The sequence below is a fragment of the Ambystoma mexicanum genome, chromosome 12 (genome assembly GCF_040938575.1).
Source record: "Ambystoma mexicanum isolate Mex_15411 chromosome 12, UKY_AmexF1_1, whole genome shotgun sequence".
NCBI classification, from domain to species: Eukaryota; Metazoa; Chordata; class Amphibia; order Caudata; family Ambystomatidae; genus Ambystoma; species Ambystoma mexicanum.
The window spans coordinates 927,337,951-927,355,457 of NC_090936.1; the positions used below are offsets into that span (position 1 = coordinate 927,337,951).

Genomic DNA, 17,507 nt, shown 5'->3' on the forward strand with positions numbered 1-17,507 from the left:
CTTAAAACTGTCCTATTGGTAGCACTAAGATCTGCTAGGAGGATGAGCGAGCTACAAGCTCTCTCCTGTAAAGCCCCACATACAATATTCCACAAGGACAAAGTTGTCCTAAAGGTGAAGCCTAATTTCCTCCAAAAGTTGGTTTCTGAATTTCATATTACTCAGAAAATTACCTTACCTTCGTTCTACCCTCCTACCCATCCGGGGAAAGAGGAAGAAAGGCTACATAGGCTGGACCCAAGGTGAGCTCTCAGCTTTTACATCAGCAGAATGACTAGGATCAGGCAAGCAGACCAACTGTTTGTAGGATACTCAGGTCACAAGTTGGGACTACCCATAACAAAACAAGCCATCTCCAGGTGGATTATTTTGGCCATTCTAGAATGTTAGAAAGTGGCAGGGAAAGAGCCACCCCAAAATCTCAAGGCTCATTCAACCACGGGTATTGCAGCCTCTTCGGCTCTCCAAAGAGGGGTACCGGTCCGAGACACATGTGCGGCTGCCACATGGTCGTCCGCACATACGTTCACAAAATTTTACAATCTGGGTTCCTCCACTAGTCAAGAGACCAGATTTGGCAAGGCCGTATTACATTCGGTCCATCCCCAAAAGGGATACATAACATTCTCACTCCCACCTCCAATTACATGCCACTGCTTTGGGAGTCTATCAAAGATAAGGAATACGTCGGAGGACACAATCCCTTCGAAGAACAAGTTACTTCTTACCTTGTAATGTTCTTTCGACAGGATGTTCCAACGTATTCCTTATCGCCCCTCCCATCCATCCCCGCAGTGATACTTCCCTTGTGGTTGCAGTTTACGCTCCTTCAAGGTCAATAACCAATTCAGGCATGGCATGACTTTTCTTATGCTACAAAACGGAACTGAGCAACGGACGCAGCGCGTGGCTATTTATGGGCATGTTGACGTCAGCGCCGATACAGTGGCCGTCGAGGGACATCGACTCGGCGGACATCGACGCGCAGCGCCCTCTACAGAAAAAAATTCCGAGGCCAGCAAGCTGGAAACGTATTATCAAAGATAAGGAATACGTCGGAGGAACATCCCGTCGAAAGAACGTTACAAGGTAAGAAGTAACTTGTTCTTCTATTACATTATTAATTAGAATAAATTATTTACCATTGGCAATGTTCTTTCTGATGGATACAATAGGTCCTGCTTCATAGTCCTCATCTCTCTCTGACCCTTTTAAATTCAGTTCTTAAATGAACAGCAATTGAATTATTTGCAACTTCCTTCAAAATGCGTTCGTATCTGACAGTTGTACTGTTCCTTGCAAAAAAGAAGGGAACTAAGGAAGGTGGCACTGGTCACTCCTGGTGTATCTATGGGTGATGTCACTTCCAGAGCCTGGAGTCACCAAGGAGCCATGACAATGCCAGCCTCAGAGCTGCATATTGCCACTTCATGGGTGTTTGAAAAGTTTTCTGGAGCTGGCTGTGCCTGAAAGGGATTTCAGAAGATGAAGAACCTGTGTGAGGAATTATTGTATTCAACAGACCAACATAACTGAAAACAAGGAATTTGTTATTTGCTTAGATAACCATCCCATTTAGTTCTCCTGCATAGGGTGCCTAGTATGCCTTGCTACTCATCAATATCTGTTGTGAACCCCAATCATGAGAACCAAAGTGAAGAGTAATTTGTTCATTCCTCAGTCGTTAAATGAAAATGTGTGAATAATGTATGCAGGCTATTATAATCCCTGCAAAAACATGTCTGTTTGTCCTTGAGACAAACGCCGACAGAATGTCAGTGTAGATAGCCCAACCTGAGCCCAAAGTGCACATTCCTTCAAAAGTAACATTAGAAATCCCTTTGTGCTTCTGACCTTTCGAGCATGGTCAGGAGAATAAACTGAAAAGGGCAAATGCTGATATTTTCGCAAAATCTTATTTTAGTTTGTGGTTTCTATTTTGTCAAAAATACAAGAAGTCATTTGTGTGATAAGTAAACACAAACAGCTTTAAAAATTAACAACCAATCACTTTTATCACAAATGTTTATTTTATGCAGTTTACATTTTGTTGGCATTCTTCAAAATTCAAATTAATATTAATGATCGTGTTTGAATAACCCTTTTCAATGCAACCTTTTGTTTGTAATAATTTTAGGGAGAGATGGTGTTTCATCAGAAGCTGCTGTGAAATTTACAAAACTGGCCTTCAGCTATGAGCAGTGGGAGGCATTTGATTCGATTATTCCATCAGTGATGGCTTTTGTCCAGGTAATTGGAAATATAAATGAACTTATAGGCACACCGCTGTTCATTTGATAGATTTACCGATTTGAGGTTGATACCTTTAAATTACAATGTAACTGTTTGTTTTTCCTTAAGAGTCAGAATGACACAGCATGGAGAAAGGAAGAAATAGACCTGAAGATACTTCTTGCTATGGAGCCATTGCTCGCCGGGCGAAAGCCCAAGCATGGTATAGCTGTTCAGGAAAGCCCAGGGAATGGAGAAGAGCTTGGTGGTCAAAGTCTTATATTTGAAGGTGTGTTTTAAAGCATGAAATATATTACAAAGTTACTTTTTTCAAAGCATTTTCTAAATAGAACCATTTATTACACAAATTGAGTTAATGGTGTGCAAGTCCAGTTTTCTGTATTCTTTTAAGTAGGCCAAGACCTTGAGGGACAATTAGGGTTATTGATTGACTCTGTGCCAAAATGCCAAGCACCTGCTCGGTGTCGGGAAAGGCCCTGATACACAGTCGGTGTTTATGGGAGCCAAGCACAAGTCTTTCTTTCAAGTGCCCCAAAGGGAATTTCCTGTAGAGAGTTGCCATTTTTCTTTTTTTGTGAACTTGTTGAACACTATTTAAAATGATGTAAAATCTCTCACCTAAGGGACTGGACAATGGATAGCCATTTGGGGGCAACTAAGCGTATTAGTTGCCTCCACTGGCTCCACCTTGGTTCCCTGTCTCAGGTCTTGCAACACCCAGGTTTTAGTTCACAAAAAGAGTGCTAGGGAAATACAGCAAACTGAATTCTTGAACAATTACAGGGCTGCACTGCTCTTTCTTTTTTTCTTTTCTTTTTTACAAATTCCCTTTTAATAGTGAAAAGGCTGTTTTACAGAAGACAAGTGCATTTTAGGGTGTGCATGACAATGGGGTGCTGTAGCCAAATCATTCCTAATGACAGCTCTTTAATCTTGCATGATTGACATCCAGTGTATCGCCATGTATGTATCCTGTTCATCCTCTTTCCCTCTATGAGCAGCAGTTGGGTATTTAACATCACTAAATCAATGATACTAACAACCGTGTTCACATCTATTTCTCCAGCATTGGATCTTTCATGGATTCACATGCTTAGAATATTCCCCGTCGTCAGGCTGGGAATCCTCGGTAAATTATATAGACCTTTTCCATAGGAAAAATTTCGACACTTTTGTGTCCTATCTACGTCGTTTTGGGCCGCATACGCCTGCGTCACTAGGACGTAGAGGTATAAGTAGCCCCGCCCCTGCGGCTCCCTCAGATTTCAACCGTCTTCCAAAGTAGTGGGATTACCTTGAGTATCTGCCATTTTTGCTAGTTTGTGCGTTCTTTTTCTTCGACTTCCTTCGAAAATGTCTGGAAAAGCGTTTTTTCGTCCGTGTGCTACCTGTGGTCTTAAAGTGTATGAAGTTGATGGGCATATGGACTGTATTTACTGTCTTCACCCTCATCATTCAGCCGACACGTGTGAGATCTGTCAAGGCTTCTCCCAGAAGACCCTGAAGGACCGAAACAGACGCCTGGTGACTTGGCTCAATCATGGGGCGGGTGCGTACCCTGCATCGGAGGTAGGCTCTACGGCCTCGAGATCTAAATCTCTGGTACCCCCTCGCCGCTCTGCGTCGGCAGAGCCCCCGACGAAGAAACCACATTCATCGGAAAAACACCCCTCTGATAAACATCATGCGAGGGACTCTTCGTCAAAGCAAACGTCCTCTTCTTCCTCCTCATCAAAAAAGGAGAAGAAATTGAAATCCTCCTCGGGAGACCGCCATGGCTCTACCTCGAGTCGAGTGTCGTTGACCCACAAGCAGAGTTCAAAACCGGCGAGTGCGCCACAAGGCTCTGCGCCAAAAACTTCGTCGTCGTCGACGGCCAGATTGTCAACGTCTTCTTTGCCACCTGTGCCTGCTCTTCCCGCAATCACTTTTGCGGGTCAAACAGCGGTTATGGAGAAGATGTCGTCGTCGACGGTGGCACCTTCGGTGGGTTGGCTGCCGGAAGTTTTCGACCCGATCTTGCCTGAGGCCTTGTTGCAGCCAGAAGCGGCCCTTTCCATATCCTCAGCGGAGGATGACGGTGGTCTGATCGTACAGCCGACTGATCTGGGGTTACGTGCAATCAGTTTGGGGGAACTCCCGAGCGGAAGTGCCATCCCAGCCGCCTCTTCCTTGCTGAACCCACAGTTTCTATTGTCCCTGGAGGTGTTGAACACGTTGCAGAAGCTGTTACAGCGTCTGGACACGCAGTTGCCTCACACTGGTGTCGCAACGGTACCGCAGGCTATGCCGGTCGTCGCCGAACCAGGCCCGGCTCTGCGCTCGACGACCAGAATACCTACAACTTGCCCGGTGGAGGAGGATTGTTCTCGCCCACACTCGGAGGAGGGAGAACTGCCGGAGTCGGAGTCAGAGCGTGAAAGGTCCCTTCCAGATGTCTCATTAACCCCCTCAAGGGACCCCACATGGGAGTCGGATGCAGAGATGGAACCTCCAAAGAGCCCGGCCGAACCATCTCCGCCGGATGACATCAGGGCCTTCCATGCAATGATGGGAAAAGCATGTGCGGAATTTGGCCTGGCGCCGGAAGAAGTGAAGAAAGATTGCTTTCTCTTCGATCATATGGGCAAGAGAAGAAAATCGATGTTTGCCATCCCAATTTTGGACCATGTCTGGCAAGAGGGGTTGAGGACGATGCGTCATCCTTTCTCAGAACCGGCGATAAAAGGACGGTTAGAAAAGAAATTCAAGACTCCAGAGTCAACCCCCAAATGCTTGACATCTCAACCTTCGCCGGATTCGGTGGTGTCCGCTGCTGCGGCCAGAAAAGCAAGGTCGCAACACAAATGCACGACCCCGCCGGACAACGACGCCAGGAGACAAGATGCGTTTGGAAAGAAGGTATTGTCAGTCGGTGCGACTACAGTGAAAGCAGCCAACTCCCTGGCCATTATGGCACGGTATGATAGAGAGATGTGGCATCGTTTGGCTCCTATCTTAGACCATCTGCCAAAGGAATACAGGAAGTCTGCTATGCTACTAGTACGTGAAGGGCAAGAGGCTTCCAATCACTCCATAAAATATCGCTGTCGACCTGGCGGAGGCCGGTTTTAAACAAATTAATAACGGCGTAGTGTTAAGGAGGCAAGCCTGGCTTAAGTGCACAACTTTTAGACCAGAGGTGCAAAACAAGGTGCTGGACATGCCGTGCGAAGGGGAACAACTGTTTGGCGAGAAAGTTGATGAAGCCTTGAAGGGCATGAAAGAAGACTCTGACACTGCTCGGTCACTCGGAGCCCTCCAAAGTGGCAAAAATATTCGTTCCTTTCGTCCTTTCAGAGGTGCTTCCGGAAACTCCCGGTTTGGAGCACCTAGAGACCGAGGTTTCAGTCGACCCTCCTACTCTTTCCAAGGCTACAGACGAGCAGCCCAAGCTACTCGTAGAGGCAGAGATTACCAGTCCTAAAGAAGGAGCGGCTCCTACTCACCGTCGGCAAAGGATCAACAGGCAAAGACCCAGCAATGACATGTTTCGAGACGTCCTGCGGGGCAGAGTGTCTCGTCGCCTCGACGAGTGGGAACGCATAACAACGGACCAATGGGTTTTGGGCACGATGCATCTGGGTCACTCCCTACAGTTCAAGGATAAGCCACCACACATTCCCCCAGTGTTCTCGCCGCAATCCCATCTTCAGGTACTGGTGCAGGAAGTGACGCTTATGCTGCAAAAAGGGGCTATAGAACTTGTCCCGGTGGCCGAAAGAGGACAGGGAGTGTACTCATGTTACTTCGTGGTCAAGAAACCCAATGGAAAATGGCGTCCCATTCTAGATCTATGGGCTCTCAACAAGCTGCTAAAGAATCTAAAATTCAAAATGCTGACTCTGCAGGAGGTTATCCAATCGATACAACCGGGAGATTTTTTGTCGTTGCTAGACCTTCAAGACGCGTACTTTCATATCCCGATGCGTCGAAGACACAAAAGATTTCTGCGGTTCGTCGTCAGGCGAACCCACTATCAGTTCAAGGTCCTCCCATTCGGACTAAAATCATCTCCCAGGACGTTCCCGAAATGTTTGGCACCAGTGGCAGCCTGGTTACGGAAGGAAGATCATCATGTGTACCCATATCTGGACGATTGGTTGGTAAGGGGCTTATCTCCGGAAAGGGCACGGGAAAGTCTGAATGCCACCATGTCCCTCCTACAGCGCTTGGGCTTCGCAATAAACTTCGAAAAGTCCTCCTTATCGCCATCAAGGACCTTGGTCTTTCTGGGGCGGAGTTCCAGACGCAGTCAGGATTGGTAAAACCATCCATCGAAAGAGTTCTGAAACTATGACACAAGGCATCGAAACGGAAAGTCAACACCAGAGTGTCGGTGAGAAGGTACATGTCCCTGCTGGGGACCATGGCGTCCTGTATACCCTTGATCAACAATTGTCGTCTCTTCATGAGGCCCATTAAGGAATTCTTGACGGATCGATGGGCACAGAGTCAAGGTCGTTGGTAGGACAAATTGACCATCAACAGCAGGCTCGTGCAGGCACTTCAGTGGTGGAGAATCTCCAAAAATCTGACAAGAGGGGTGCCCTTACTGGAACCTGGGTTCCAGATGACGGTGGTGACAGATGCTTCTCTGACTGGATGGGGAGCTCATCTGGATTCCCTTCAGATTCAAGGTCGTTGGTCATCGGAGGAGTCCACCCTTCACATCAACGTGCTGGAGTTAAGGGCAGTGCGTTGGGCCCTGAAGTCCTTTCTGACACACATAAAAGGATCCGTTGTACTGATAATGACAGACAACACGACAACGATGTTTTACCTGAGAAAGCAGGGGGGTACTCGCTCTAGGACTCTGTCGACCGAAGCCCAGGAGATCTGGCATTGGGCCCTCCACCACAGGATATATCTATTGGCGTTCCACTTGCCAGGAGTGAAACGTGCAAGCAGACTCTCTCAGCAGAGAGATGAATCGACTACACGAATCGGAATTGAAGGACCACCAACTACACCGTGTCTTCGAAAAGTGGGGTCGTCCGGCTCTAGATCTCTTCGCGATGAGAGAGAACAGGAAGTGCCCACAATACGCGAGCAGGTGTCCACAACAAGACTCACTGGGGGAAGCGTTCTCCTTCCCGTGGACGGACAAGTTTTTGTATGCGTTCCCCCCGTTTCCACTCATACGTCGGACACTGCAATGGGTTCACAGATATCCATGTCGGGTGATCCTGGTGGCCCCGTACTGGGCGAGACAAGTGTGGTTCTCCGATCTACTCCATCTTTCAGCAGCGGAGCCCATGAGGTTCCAGAGGATCCTGAACCTTCTGTCTCAGGACAAAGGGGTGGTTTGGCACCACGACCCGGACATCCTTAGTCTGACAGCCTGGCTCCTGATTTCTCCGAGTTTGGTACGTTAGCAATTCCACCAGACTGTCGTCGCATTTTGCAAGCGGCAAGGGCGCCGTCCACAAACGCTTCGTATACGTACAAATGGAAGAGATTCTGTATTTGGTGCGGGGATCAGCCTGGCTTGCGTCCACTTCACATCACACCGGAGCAGCTTCTACCATACTTACTTCTCCTGGCTCAAAAGGTTTGTCTTTTTCGTCGATAAAAGTGCATCTGGCGGCCATCTCGAGATTTACTCGGAAGAGTCATTCAACTCCATTATTTAGTGACCGGTTGATTAAACATTTCATGAAAGGATTGTTCTGAACTTTTCCTCCTAAGAAGAAATTTCCTCCGATCTGGAGTCTTAACCTGGTTCTAGCAGCACTAATGAAGGCTCATTTTGAGCCGATGTCATCGTCATTGAAATTCCTATCATGGAAACTGGCTTTTCTGGTGGCTATTACTTCGGCTAGACGTCTGTCAGAAATACAAGCAGTAGTGATCGATCCACCATATTTGAGGTTTTTCAAGAATAAAGTTGTGTTGGCTACTAATCCTCATTTCATTCCTAAAGTCCCTACCATGTTCCATAAGCACTCTTCTATGGTGCTACCGACGTTTTTTCCAACACCTTCGTCTGCTGCGGAGAGGAATCTCCATACGCTGGACGTGAGAAGGGCTCTGAAATTTTACCTCCTTCGCACTCAAAATCTCAGGGACACAAGATATTTGTAGCCTATGGCCCTTCGGCTAAAGGTAAAGCAATCTCAAAACAAGGACTGTCCCGCTGGGTGTCATGACCCGGCGAAATTGCCCCTTCTGGACCTCATGGTCATTGTCACGAAGGGCTTGTACTCCTTGTTCCTCCCAACATGGCCGTACCAAGCTCCGTGCTACGTACTAGCTTTCTCGTCGGAGCACGTACTATAAATTGGTCACACCCTTGCGGGTCCGCGCGTCTCAACGCTATCTTCGATAGTGACCCGATGTGTGTTTGCTCTCTACATTTGTTTCCTTGATCCTCATACTTCCTTCCTTGCCTTTTTTCCTGTTCCTGGACTTTCCCCCTACATTGCTTGTTTATCGCTAATCCTGGACATCCTGGAACCACGAACTTCCCGGAACTCTGAACGCGCTCTGCAACCTGACGAGGCTCGGGCGAGCCTATTCAAGACCCGAACCACCCACAGGAAGAGTCCTGCGTCCGAACAAGGGAGATCCCGATCACAGGTGAGACGGGGGGAGATTTATGACACTGGGTGTCATCTACCATTTCTTTTTGTCACTCAAAAGCTGGGAAACCGCTGGAAAGGCATCCACGAGCCCATTCGACGAGATCTGCTTTGTCGTCGGCGGCATTGTGGTCCGGGATTCCGCTGGGAGATATATGTCAGGCGGCTTCCTGGTCAGTACCACATATGTTTACCCAGCATTATTGCCTCGAACAACAACATGCTGAGGATACATAGATGGGTCGGGCAGTCCTACGGCACCTGTTTCAATAAGGTAGGCCCCAGTAAAGGGGGTATATTCTTTGGCTAATGTACTTTAAAGTGTTGTTTTTTAGCTGTTCATATACTATGATTTGAAGTCTAGCCAGGGTGAATATGCATTCATGGTTATAATGTTATTGGTTTGCATACACACCTCCATCTATGGGGGATACTGCTGTACAATCTATTCTAAGCATGTGAATCCATGAAAGATCCAATGCTGGAGAAGGGAATAGTTTCTTACCTGTAACTCCATTTCTCCAGCATTGGTATCTTTCATGGATTCACATGCGCCCGCCGGCCTCCCCTGGCATGCAAACCAGACCTACTACTTTGGGGGTCGAAATCTGAGGGAGCCGCGGGGGCGGGGCAACTTATACCTTTCTTATGGAAAAGGTCTATATAATTTACTGAGGATTCCCAGCCTGATGACGGGGAATATTCTAAGCATGTGAATCCATGAAATATACTAATGCTGGAGCAATGGAGTTACAGGTAAGAAACTATTCTATCTTCCACAATGGCCAACATCTGTGTGTATGTATAACAAGCAGGCAAAGTAAATAACAGAGATTATGCACTATTTGACCTGGTAGTTTTATGCAGACTTCTAGTTGATATATGTTGCTGTTAACTAGACATCAGTGATGTCTCTTCTTATGATATCAGTAATCAAAGATGACGTGCCTTCACTTTCTCTGATATCTTTGGTGTCAGAGGCATGTGATGTCATTTACTTGGTATCCACTAACTTTTTCGAAACACAAAGTTTCCAATACAAATCATGAGAATACTTTCTGTCAAAAAGTCATTTTTTTCGAATAGTCATTTACAAAAAAAAAAGAATTCGATTATCATATCTAAATGAAGGTTAGTTTAAGTGTTAAAATAGGGTAGGGTTGGGGCTTGGGTTAGTTTAGGGGTTAAATTAGGGTTAGGATTACGGTTGGGGCTTGGGTTAGTTTAGGGGTTAGGTTAGGGTTAGGGCTGGGGCTAGGGTTAGGGTTGGGATTAGTTTAGGGGTTAAATTAGGGTTAGGATTAGGGTTTAGGGATGGGGTGGCGTAGGGGTTGGGGGGAACCCCCCCCAATATACACAACACTTTAAAACGTTACAAGGAGACTGGCCAGTGCAGCACTGGACAGCTCCATGTAACATTTTAAAGTTACAAAAAAGCGTTGAAATGCTACTTTTAAAATGTGAAAGTGCATTTCAATTGAAACCAGTCCATGATTATTGTCGATGGACTGGTTTAGAAAGAAATGCATTTTTGCATGTTAAATATAGCTTGTCAAAGCTTTTTTTTTCCGTAGGTTTTGTGATTCAAAACTTTTTTTTCGAAAGAATCACTATAAACCATTTACTTTATCTCCGGTTTTTTGGTGAAGTGGCATCCCTGAATGTGCTTGACAATTGTGCCTTGCTAAAATGTATGATACACTAATGGTTGCATACTGCTTTTAAATTACCAATTTAGCTGCCTTGCTCTGCCACCATGGCAAGTGCAAGAGTTACCTTCACTTAAAGGCCCCAAAAATCATTGCTAAAAATATTGCTGCACATTTAAATAAAAATTAGATACATTTTCATCTGATAAATCCAAATCGGAGTACATTTCCATATTTAATAGTGTGGTTATCCTGGAAAAATGAAGGTTTGTGATAAAGTCCCATGCCTGGTTCTGGGGAGGTAGGACTGGATGCCGTTCCACATGTGTTGATTGATGGGCGTTGTGGCGGTATAGGGAGAATCCTGCCCCCACCATCTGGCAGGTTTAAACATAAGCCAATTGACTTTCAACGTCACAAGGCAATAGAAAACATTTGGGGTAACCCTGAATCCCGCCTGTCTGGTAGTAGCACAGCGCTGTGCATTCAGGGCACCCCCCGATCTTCACCAGCATTACAGTATTGAACTGTAGAAGTGCTATGACAGACTTCATTTTTCATTTCTCCCCCGAAGCATCTGCAACGAAACTTCACGGCTCGCCCAGAATGCTGAAGAGCTGCGGATGTGCTTATAATCTTTACTGCAAAGTCTCTTCAAGAGCTTCAACAGTCTATGGATACATAATCAACACATGCTTGGAACTCACCTAGAGCATTCCTGCGAGCTGTGGATGCACAAACAGTTGTTTCGAGACTCTGGAGTCTGCAGACCTCATCGTCCTCAGGCCTCCCACGCAATATGAATAGAAATGCCATAGTCCCTCCTCACCCATAAATCTTACGGACAGCTGACAGAAAAATTCCAAAATGCCTCACCCAACCTTTATAGGTTGAGGCCTCCTTCAGAAGGCCAATGGAAAACACCTGAAGAAATGAGGCACAATCAACAACAGGCCCTTCCCACTTAGGCAGCACATCTGAAGACCCTAGAGGAGGGCGTTGCACAGTATAAAACTCAAGCAGCTCAAACCGGGTGTGTGGGTTTTTGGAGGCCATTTGACGGAGGTTGAGAGTGATTTATAGAGCAGCAAAAGGATATTGGAGGCATGGGTGTGAGAAACAAGTGGAGGGGCCAATGGCACAAGGTGGTGCAGGTGGCAGCGTTGAGCGGGTTGTACTAACCAGTGAAGGTACCAGTGTGGAGAAAGTGGTGATATGAGGAGGTGCTCACAGCTAGTGAAAATATCACTGTGAAGGAGTGGACAGGAAGAGGCTCTATGTGGTGAAGGTCACAGTGTGCAACGGGTCCCATCAAAAGAGGAGGGGGCGATAGTCACAGGAGGTGGAAGGAATAGGAAGGAAAGAAAAGAAAGGTTCCAGTGGGCCATATTGGCCATCGAAATACCTGAAGGTGGTAGGATATACAAGATACAGGCAAGGAGCTCAGAGAAGGTGTAATTTAGGGGTAGCTTACGGGAGAAGAGGCAGCAGGACCTTGGAATCAACCTGACAGTTGGTGGTGTAAGCAAGGCAGAAGGGAATTCCTGGCTCCACCCGAGACCCCTAGAGAAGCTCCAAGTTGTACATCTAGTTGACTTAGGTGACTTGTGGGAACCATAGTAGAAGGACTTAGAACATTTGGGGAAATCTACTTGGGTGGTGGGCTGGAATTATGCATAGATAGATATCCCTAGGCTACAGGACACTAGGAAGTCCACAACTATCTAGTGTTGGAGAGATACCCATCCTAAGACTGAGAAAAAATCTCTTTGGGGTGAGAGACTTGGATTTACTTTTTGGTTGCTAGACAATACCTCTTTCTTGTCTTTTGGTTATTTTACAATAACACTCTCTCTGTCTCCCCTGTGTTACTCACCGGTGAGATGAGTGCGTGAAACCGGAGAATAGAACCGAAAACGGGAAGTTGCTTGAAGAGCTTTGGGTGGAGCCTCCAGCCAAGCCTCCTCTCTGTGAGGGAATAGGACCTTCTAAATGATATGACCTCTTGCTGTCTAATAACCAGGAAAGTGGACCGATCACCCAAAAGAGCGGGGAGAACGCACCGCCACGGACCAGGCTGCAAAGGAAAGAACAACAAGTAAGTGTTTTGAAGGTAGCACTTATCCCCTGAAAGCCTTACTAACCAATTGGAATACCTGAGCTTTTTCCCCCCGTTGTAAGAAAAGTATGGCACAACACAGGAAATCACCTAGGAAAATAACAAGACTTAGAACCTAACTGGATTAAGCTATGACATAAATCAGGAGGTGGACAGGATCTTACCAGTGGAGAAGGACTGAAGGATTGGAGGAAATCAGAACACAACGGCAGGGATAAAATAAGAAAAAGGGAAATGTTAGTAGGATACTAATACCCGAGCGGCACGAGGGTCGCACTGGTTTCGGGTGGTGCACAGCTGCAGAGCGTCCTTAAGTGCACAGGCAAAACAAAGTTCAATCCAAATGTTCAGTTCACAAAAGCAGAATAGTCTTACCACTGGTGACTGTAGAATGAAGGTAACAACCAGACGGAATGGTAGTTCAGGAAGGAAGGTAGTTGGAAGGCAGACAAGGTCTGGCACACTAGCGGGCAACAACCATGGCAAAAACATCTAGAAGAGCAGTCCGGGAGCAAACGGGGGTCTGATACACGTGCAGGCAAAGACAAAGGCAGAACCTTATCTTACGGAGTCCGTGGAAGCAAGCAGGGGTTTGGTACACGTACATACAGGAACAATGGCAAAGCATTAGTGAGGGTTCCAGGAAGATAAGCAAAGGTCCGGTACACGGGTAGACAGGTAAGCCAGGGAAATCCAATAACGAGTCCAGTAAACAAATCCGGGTTGATACCGTAAAGAATCAAAGGGTTGGCACTTGAAGGAGGAACTTCTAGTAGCCGGGAGTAGCTGTAAACAGAAGCAGCATCCTGGCTGCAACCGTGGAATACATCAGTAAACGAGGCGGGGCAAGCCAATGCGAGGCTCCACAGCCGAACTACAGCACGGAGCTAGGTTTTATGGGAAGTGTAGTTTCGTGTTGCTAACTTCCACGGTAGCTGCCACCGTGTATAGAATGGAGCAGCATTATGCTGTATCCCTTTGGGGAGCGCTACAACCCTCCTGACCTTCCTGGTAGCCGTACTTGGGAAACCGACTGCACTAGGGAGCCGAGCTGCTAAGGATGCAGGTGGCAGGGGCTTCCGCACAGGACGAGGTGAACGCCGGCCCGTAACACCCTGATCCATTTCAGATGCCACGTTCCCTTTTTAGGTTTTGGACATCACTAAAGTGACCTCTCAAGAAAACAGTGAGATATATTCCCCTGGGCCACCCCATTAGCTGCCCTTGCTACTTGCCCTGAAACATATGAAATTACTTAGATAGTGTTTAGCCCCTGCAACTGTGACAGCTATCCCTCTATGATACAAGCTTATGCACAGTGTTTATGAGAAAGTGGTGTGTTCACTGCTTCAGTGAATACTTAAGCATATTACAAGTTTGAGGTATTCATGCATGCCGCCCGACATAGGGACCTCCATACTCCTGCTGTCCTGGTATTGGTGGTCCACCTCATAACTTCTTCAATTGGCCCTTTGAAAGGTCATTCATATTTTGTGCATGCAAGCTATTAAAGGACTGTGTTTTGCTGAAGTTTATCTTCTCTCATCTGACTCACATTAACTTAATTTGTGTCAAGTTAATGGGCCGAAGAAATGAAACATGTTTGTTTTACTGAGTCATCCAAAAGCACTGAGATGTAATTCAAATGGCTTGTTTGTTCTCTCTAGGTAAACCACATAGCCCTGTTTGTTGGTTTGTGGTGGGGGGGATTCTTCCATTCAGTCTCTGATTCTGATTAAGTGTTTAATACACAGACAGTGCATACAGAGATACAATGTTTGTATTTAGAAAAATAACAAAATCATAAGGGGGAGCAGACCAAGGTGGCCCCCTAACGGCACCTCTTCAGCACCCCGCAAAGCAGATAATCTCCTTCCCATGAAAATTGCAGAACAGTTTCCTGGACACGTCTTGGCCCCACTCTGCTTCTGTCAGGAAGTCTGTGGGATCTGCGAGGAGTCCGAAATGAAAGCCAGACACAAAGTTGCAATGTTATTGGTTAAAGACTACTATTAACATAAAACGGGTTGTGAAAATGCCTCTCTGACCCTGCTCTCAGAGGAATTTCTCCACCTAAAACCAAAAACCTAAGGATCGTTCAGTGTCAGTAAGTCAAAATCAAAACTGTCCTGTGTCCAAACATTCTAGCCTGACCCTCACACTGCAAACCAAATTATTTTAATTTAATTTTTTAATTTCTTTAATTTATTGATTTGGTTGAATGACAAAAGAAAAATATGGAAACGCTATCAACCTTTCAATAATTTGACCATTTGCTAATAAATTAACAATTGGTTATGTTAGAAAAGGAAATAGTATACAGAGTTAGCAATACAAATTAAATAGTTTGCTAGTCACTGGATAACATTTTCATCAATTAGAATCTCAGGATCATTCATCTTATGACAGGTGTTATGATTTCAAAAGTTTTCAAAGAAAATGGTAGGAATCAAGCCAAGTTCAACGGAAATAGAAATCTAACAATTGCAATTCTTAAAGCATTGCGGTTAGTACCAAACAACTGAATCCACATTACATTTGAGTCAGTAGTCTCAATTCACCAAAATACATCCTGAAGTACAAAGCCTGTTTATCAACTAAGTTGGGGCATTCTGTCATGAAATGCTTTAGCGTTTTGGGTTGATAACATTTTTTGCATAATCTGCAGAAACTTTCCGTTTTTTATATTATATTCCATCTCGCCATCTGATCTTTTGTATGCCATAGGTTTAGTCGGAATCCTAAATACACAGATCTGCACTTAGTGGATGGGAATTCAACTGGAACGCCAAGCTTTTTAAAGCTATGAGGATCAACATTGAAGGTAGCAAGTCCCAAGCACAGCTCCCATGTAACAATCCAGTCTTGTTGTCATATTTTTGGTTTTATTCGAGTGGGGTTGTTCACCACAAGTTCTGGGTTGACATCCACGGTTTCCATGATGTCCTTAATCCGCTGATTCCACTTGGTTACAAAAAGATGTTCCGAGGTAGCCAAGTAGGATGATAAAATAGATGAGAGTTCCTGGTTTCGACTCGATTAAGCATTTCCTGTAGAGGCAACACAATTTCCATGCATACATGCCAAATAGGCAAGGCAAGCCCAACTCGTGCCTGATACACATTGATTGAGATAGAGGGAGTTTCAGAACATGCTTCCAAAAGAAGCCTTCAAGTTGAGTCCAGAACAATTGGGATTTCAATGGCTTAGTCTCTGCGCTGTACAGGACCGTTGGCATGACCTTCTGTTTGTAGAAGATAATTACAGCCAAATAGGAATATTTTACATACCTACTATGTATAATACGAGCTTGCGATGATATGATATGATATGGCATTTATAATGCGCCTATACACAAGTGTTTCAAGGTGCGACGAGGCAAGGGGGAAACAAAGGGAGGACAGACAACGATCCTACTAGGCCAGGTGTCATTCAGATCACGCAAGTGCATGGGAAGGGGGAAAGGAAAAGTGCACAGGGGCGGGAGAGGGGAAAGTGCAGTACATGGGAAAGTGGAATAAATGATATAAATAAGACAAATAAAACAGCCAGCTAGTGGCAAGCGCAAGGAAGTGCAGACATAAGTGCTGGTAGGGGGACTGAAGGGATACAGAAAAAGGTCCCCAGGTGCAGGGGTGGCCAGGGAGGCAGTGCAGGTGGGCAATTGACAGGGCCTGGGCCAGAGATCAGAAAGGGTGGCCAGGTAACCAGTGCAATTTCAGTCAGGAATTCAGCAGGGGGTGGGGGAGAAAGCAGAAGCAAAGAGGAAGGTTTTGAGGTGTTCCCGGAACCAGAGATGGTTCTCCTCGAGTTTCAGGGAGGCAGGAAGGCTGTTCCAGAGAGAGGCCCCTGCCGAAGAGAGTGATCTGCCACCAACTCGTTGTTTGGAGAAACGACTGACCCTGAGGGAGCTGGAGGCAGATGAGCGAAGAACTCGAGAAGGAAGATATTTAGGAAGAGAGAGTTGAAGGTATTGCGGCCCCAGACCCCAGAAGGCCTTGTGTACAATACAGAGGGTTTTGAACTTAATCCTTGCAGCCACTGGGAGCCAGTGCAGAGATTTCAGTCCTGGAGAGATATCTCTACAGTCATTAGAGGTTGACAGGGGAGGAGACGATGAAGATATGGTGGGGCCTGTAGGAACGGCAGATTTAAGAATACAATCTCTGCGCTGTTCTAATGTCAGCGATCTATCTTGATTGTTATTGTCAGGTTCAATAGCGTCTGCTGAGGAGAATATAGGCAACTTTATCTTGTATTAGTCTTTCCCTAGGTGCAAATTACTCTGTTTATATACTTCTTGAAGAAGTTGATCAAGAGGCTCATAAGGTAAGTTCTGTCGAGCATGACCTTTATTCAGTTGCTTCATAATGGAAGCTATAGTGGCATACTTCTTGACCACAGATGAAGATGCAGCTTGAGTAGCCTTTTTTGTCAGCGTTCTAGTTTTCAGGAAATGTTTCGTTGCCGGACCAGTTTGAAATTTTACGTTTTTTATATTCTTCGTTTTCCTCATGGACTTCTTGGGGATGACGCTCCCTGGGTTTTTAGGTTTCGTAAATATATAAAAAATATGCTTGCCACATAACTCTAGTTCAGTCTGAGCCTGCACAGGAGTTTCAGTAAGCACCACCTGGTTGAAAACGTCAACATTAATGATCTCTATACATTTTGGATTTGAGGAAGTCGTCAAGGATCTTTGGGGGTCTAATATGGCTGTATTAGGTCCATTTTCTGCGCAACTGGACTGATGAACTAAGTTGCGCTGAAGTATCTGCTGCATTAACATGTGCAATTGTGAGGTGACACAAAATGTCATGACAGGAGTGCAGTGTTCATGGCAACAAGCGTTTGATTTATGTG

The 17,507-nt window shown here is 45.8% G+C and overlaps 1 protein-coding gene across 1 annotated transcript in view; it reads left to right on the forward strand.

The window, feature by feature from the left end:
• CFAP54 (cilia and flagella associated protein 54) overlaps positions 1-17,507 on the forward strand; it is a 3,669,934-nt gene that overhangs the window by 854,432 nt on the left and 2,797,995 nt on the right. The window contains exons 11-12 of the mRNA XM_069629416.1: positions 2,138-2,250; positions 2,362-2,521. Of these exons, the coding sequence (XP_069485517.1) occupies positions 2,138-2,250; positions 2,362-2,521 (273 nt within the window). The remainder of the gene's footprint in view (positions 1-2,137; positions 2,251-2,361; positions 2,522-17,507) is intronic.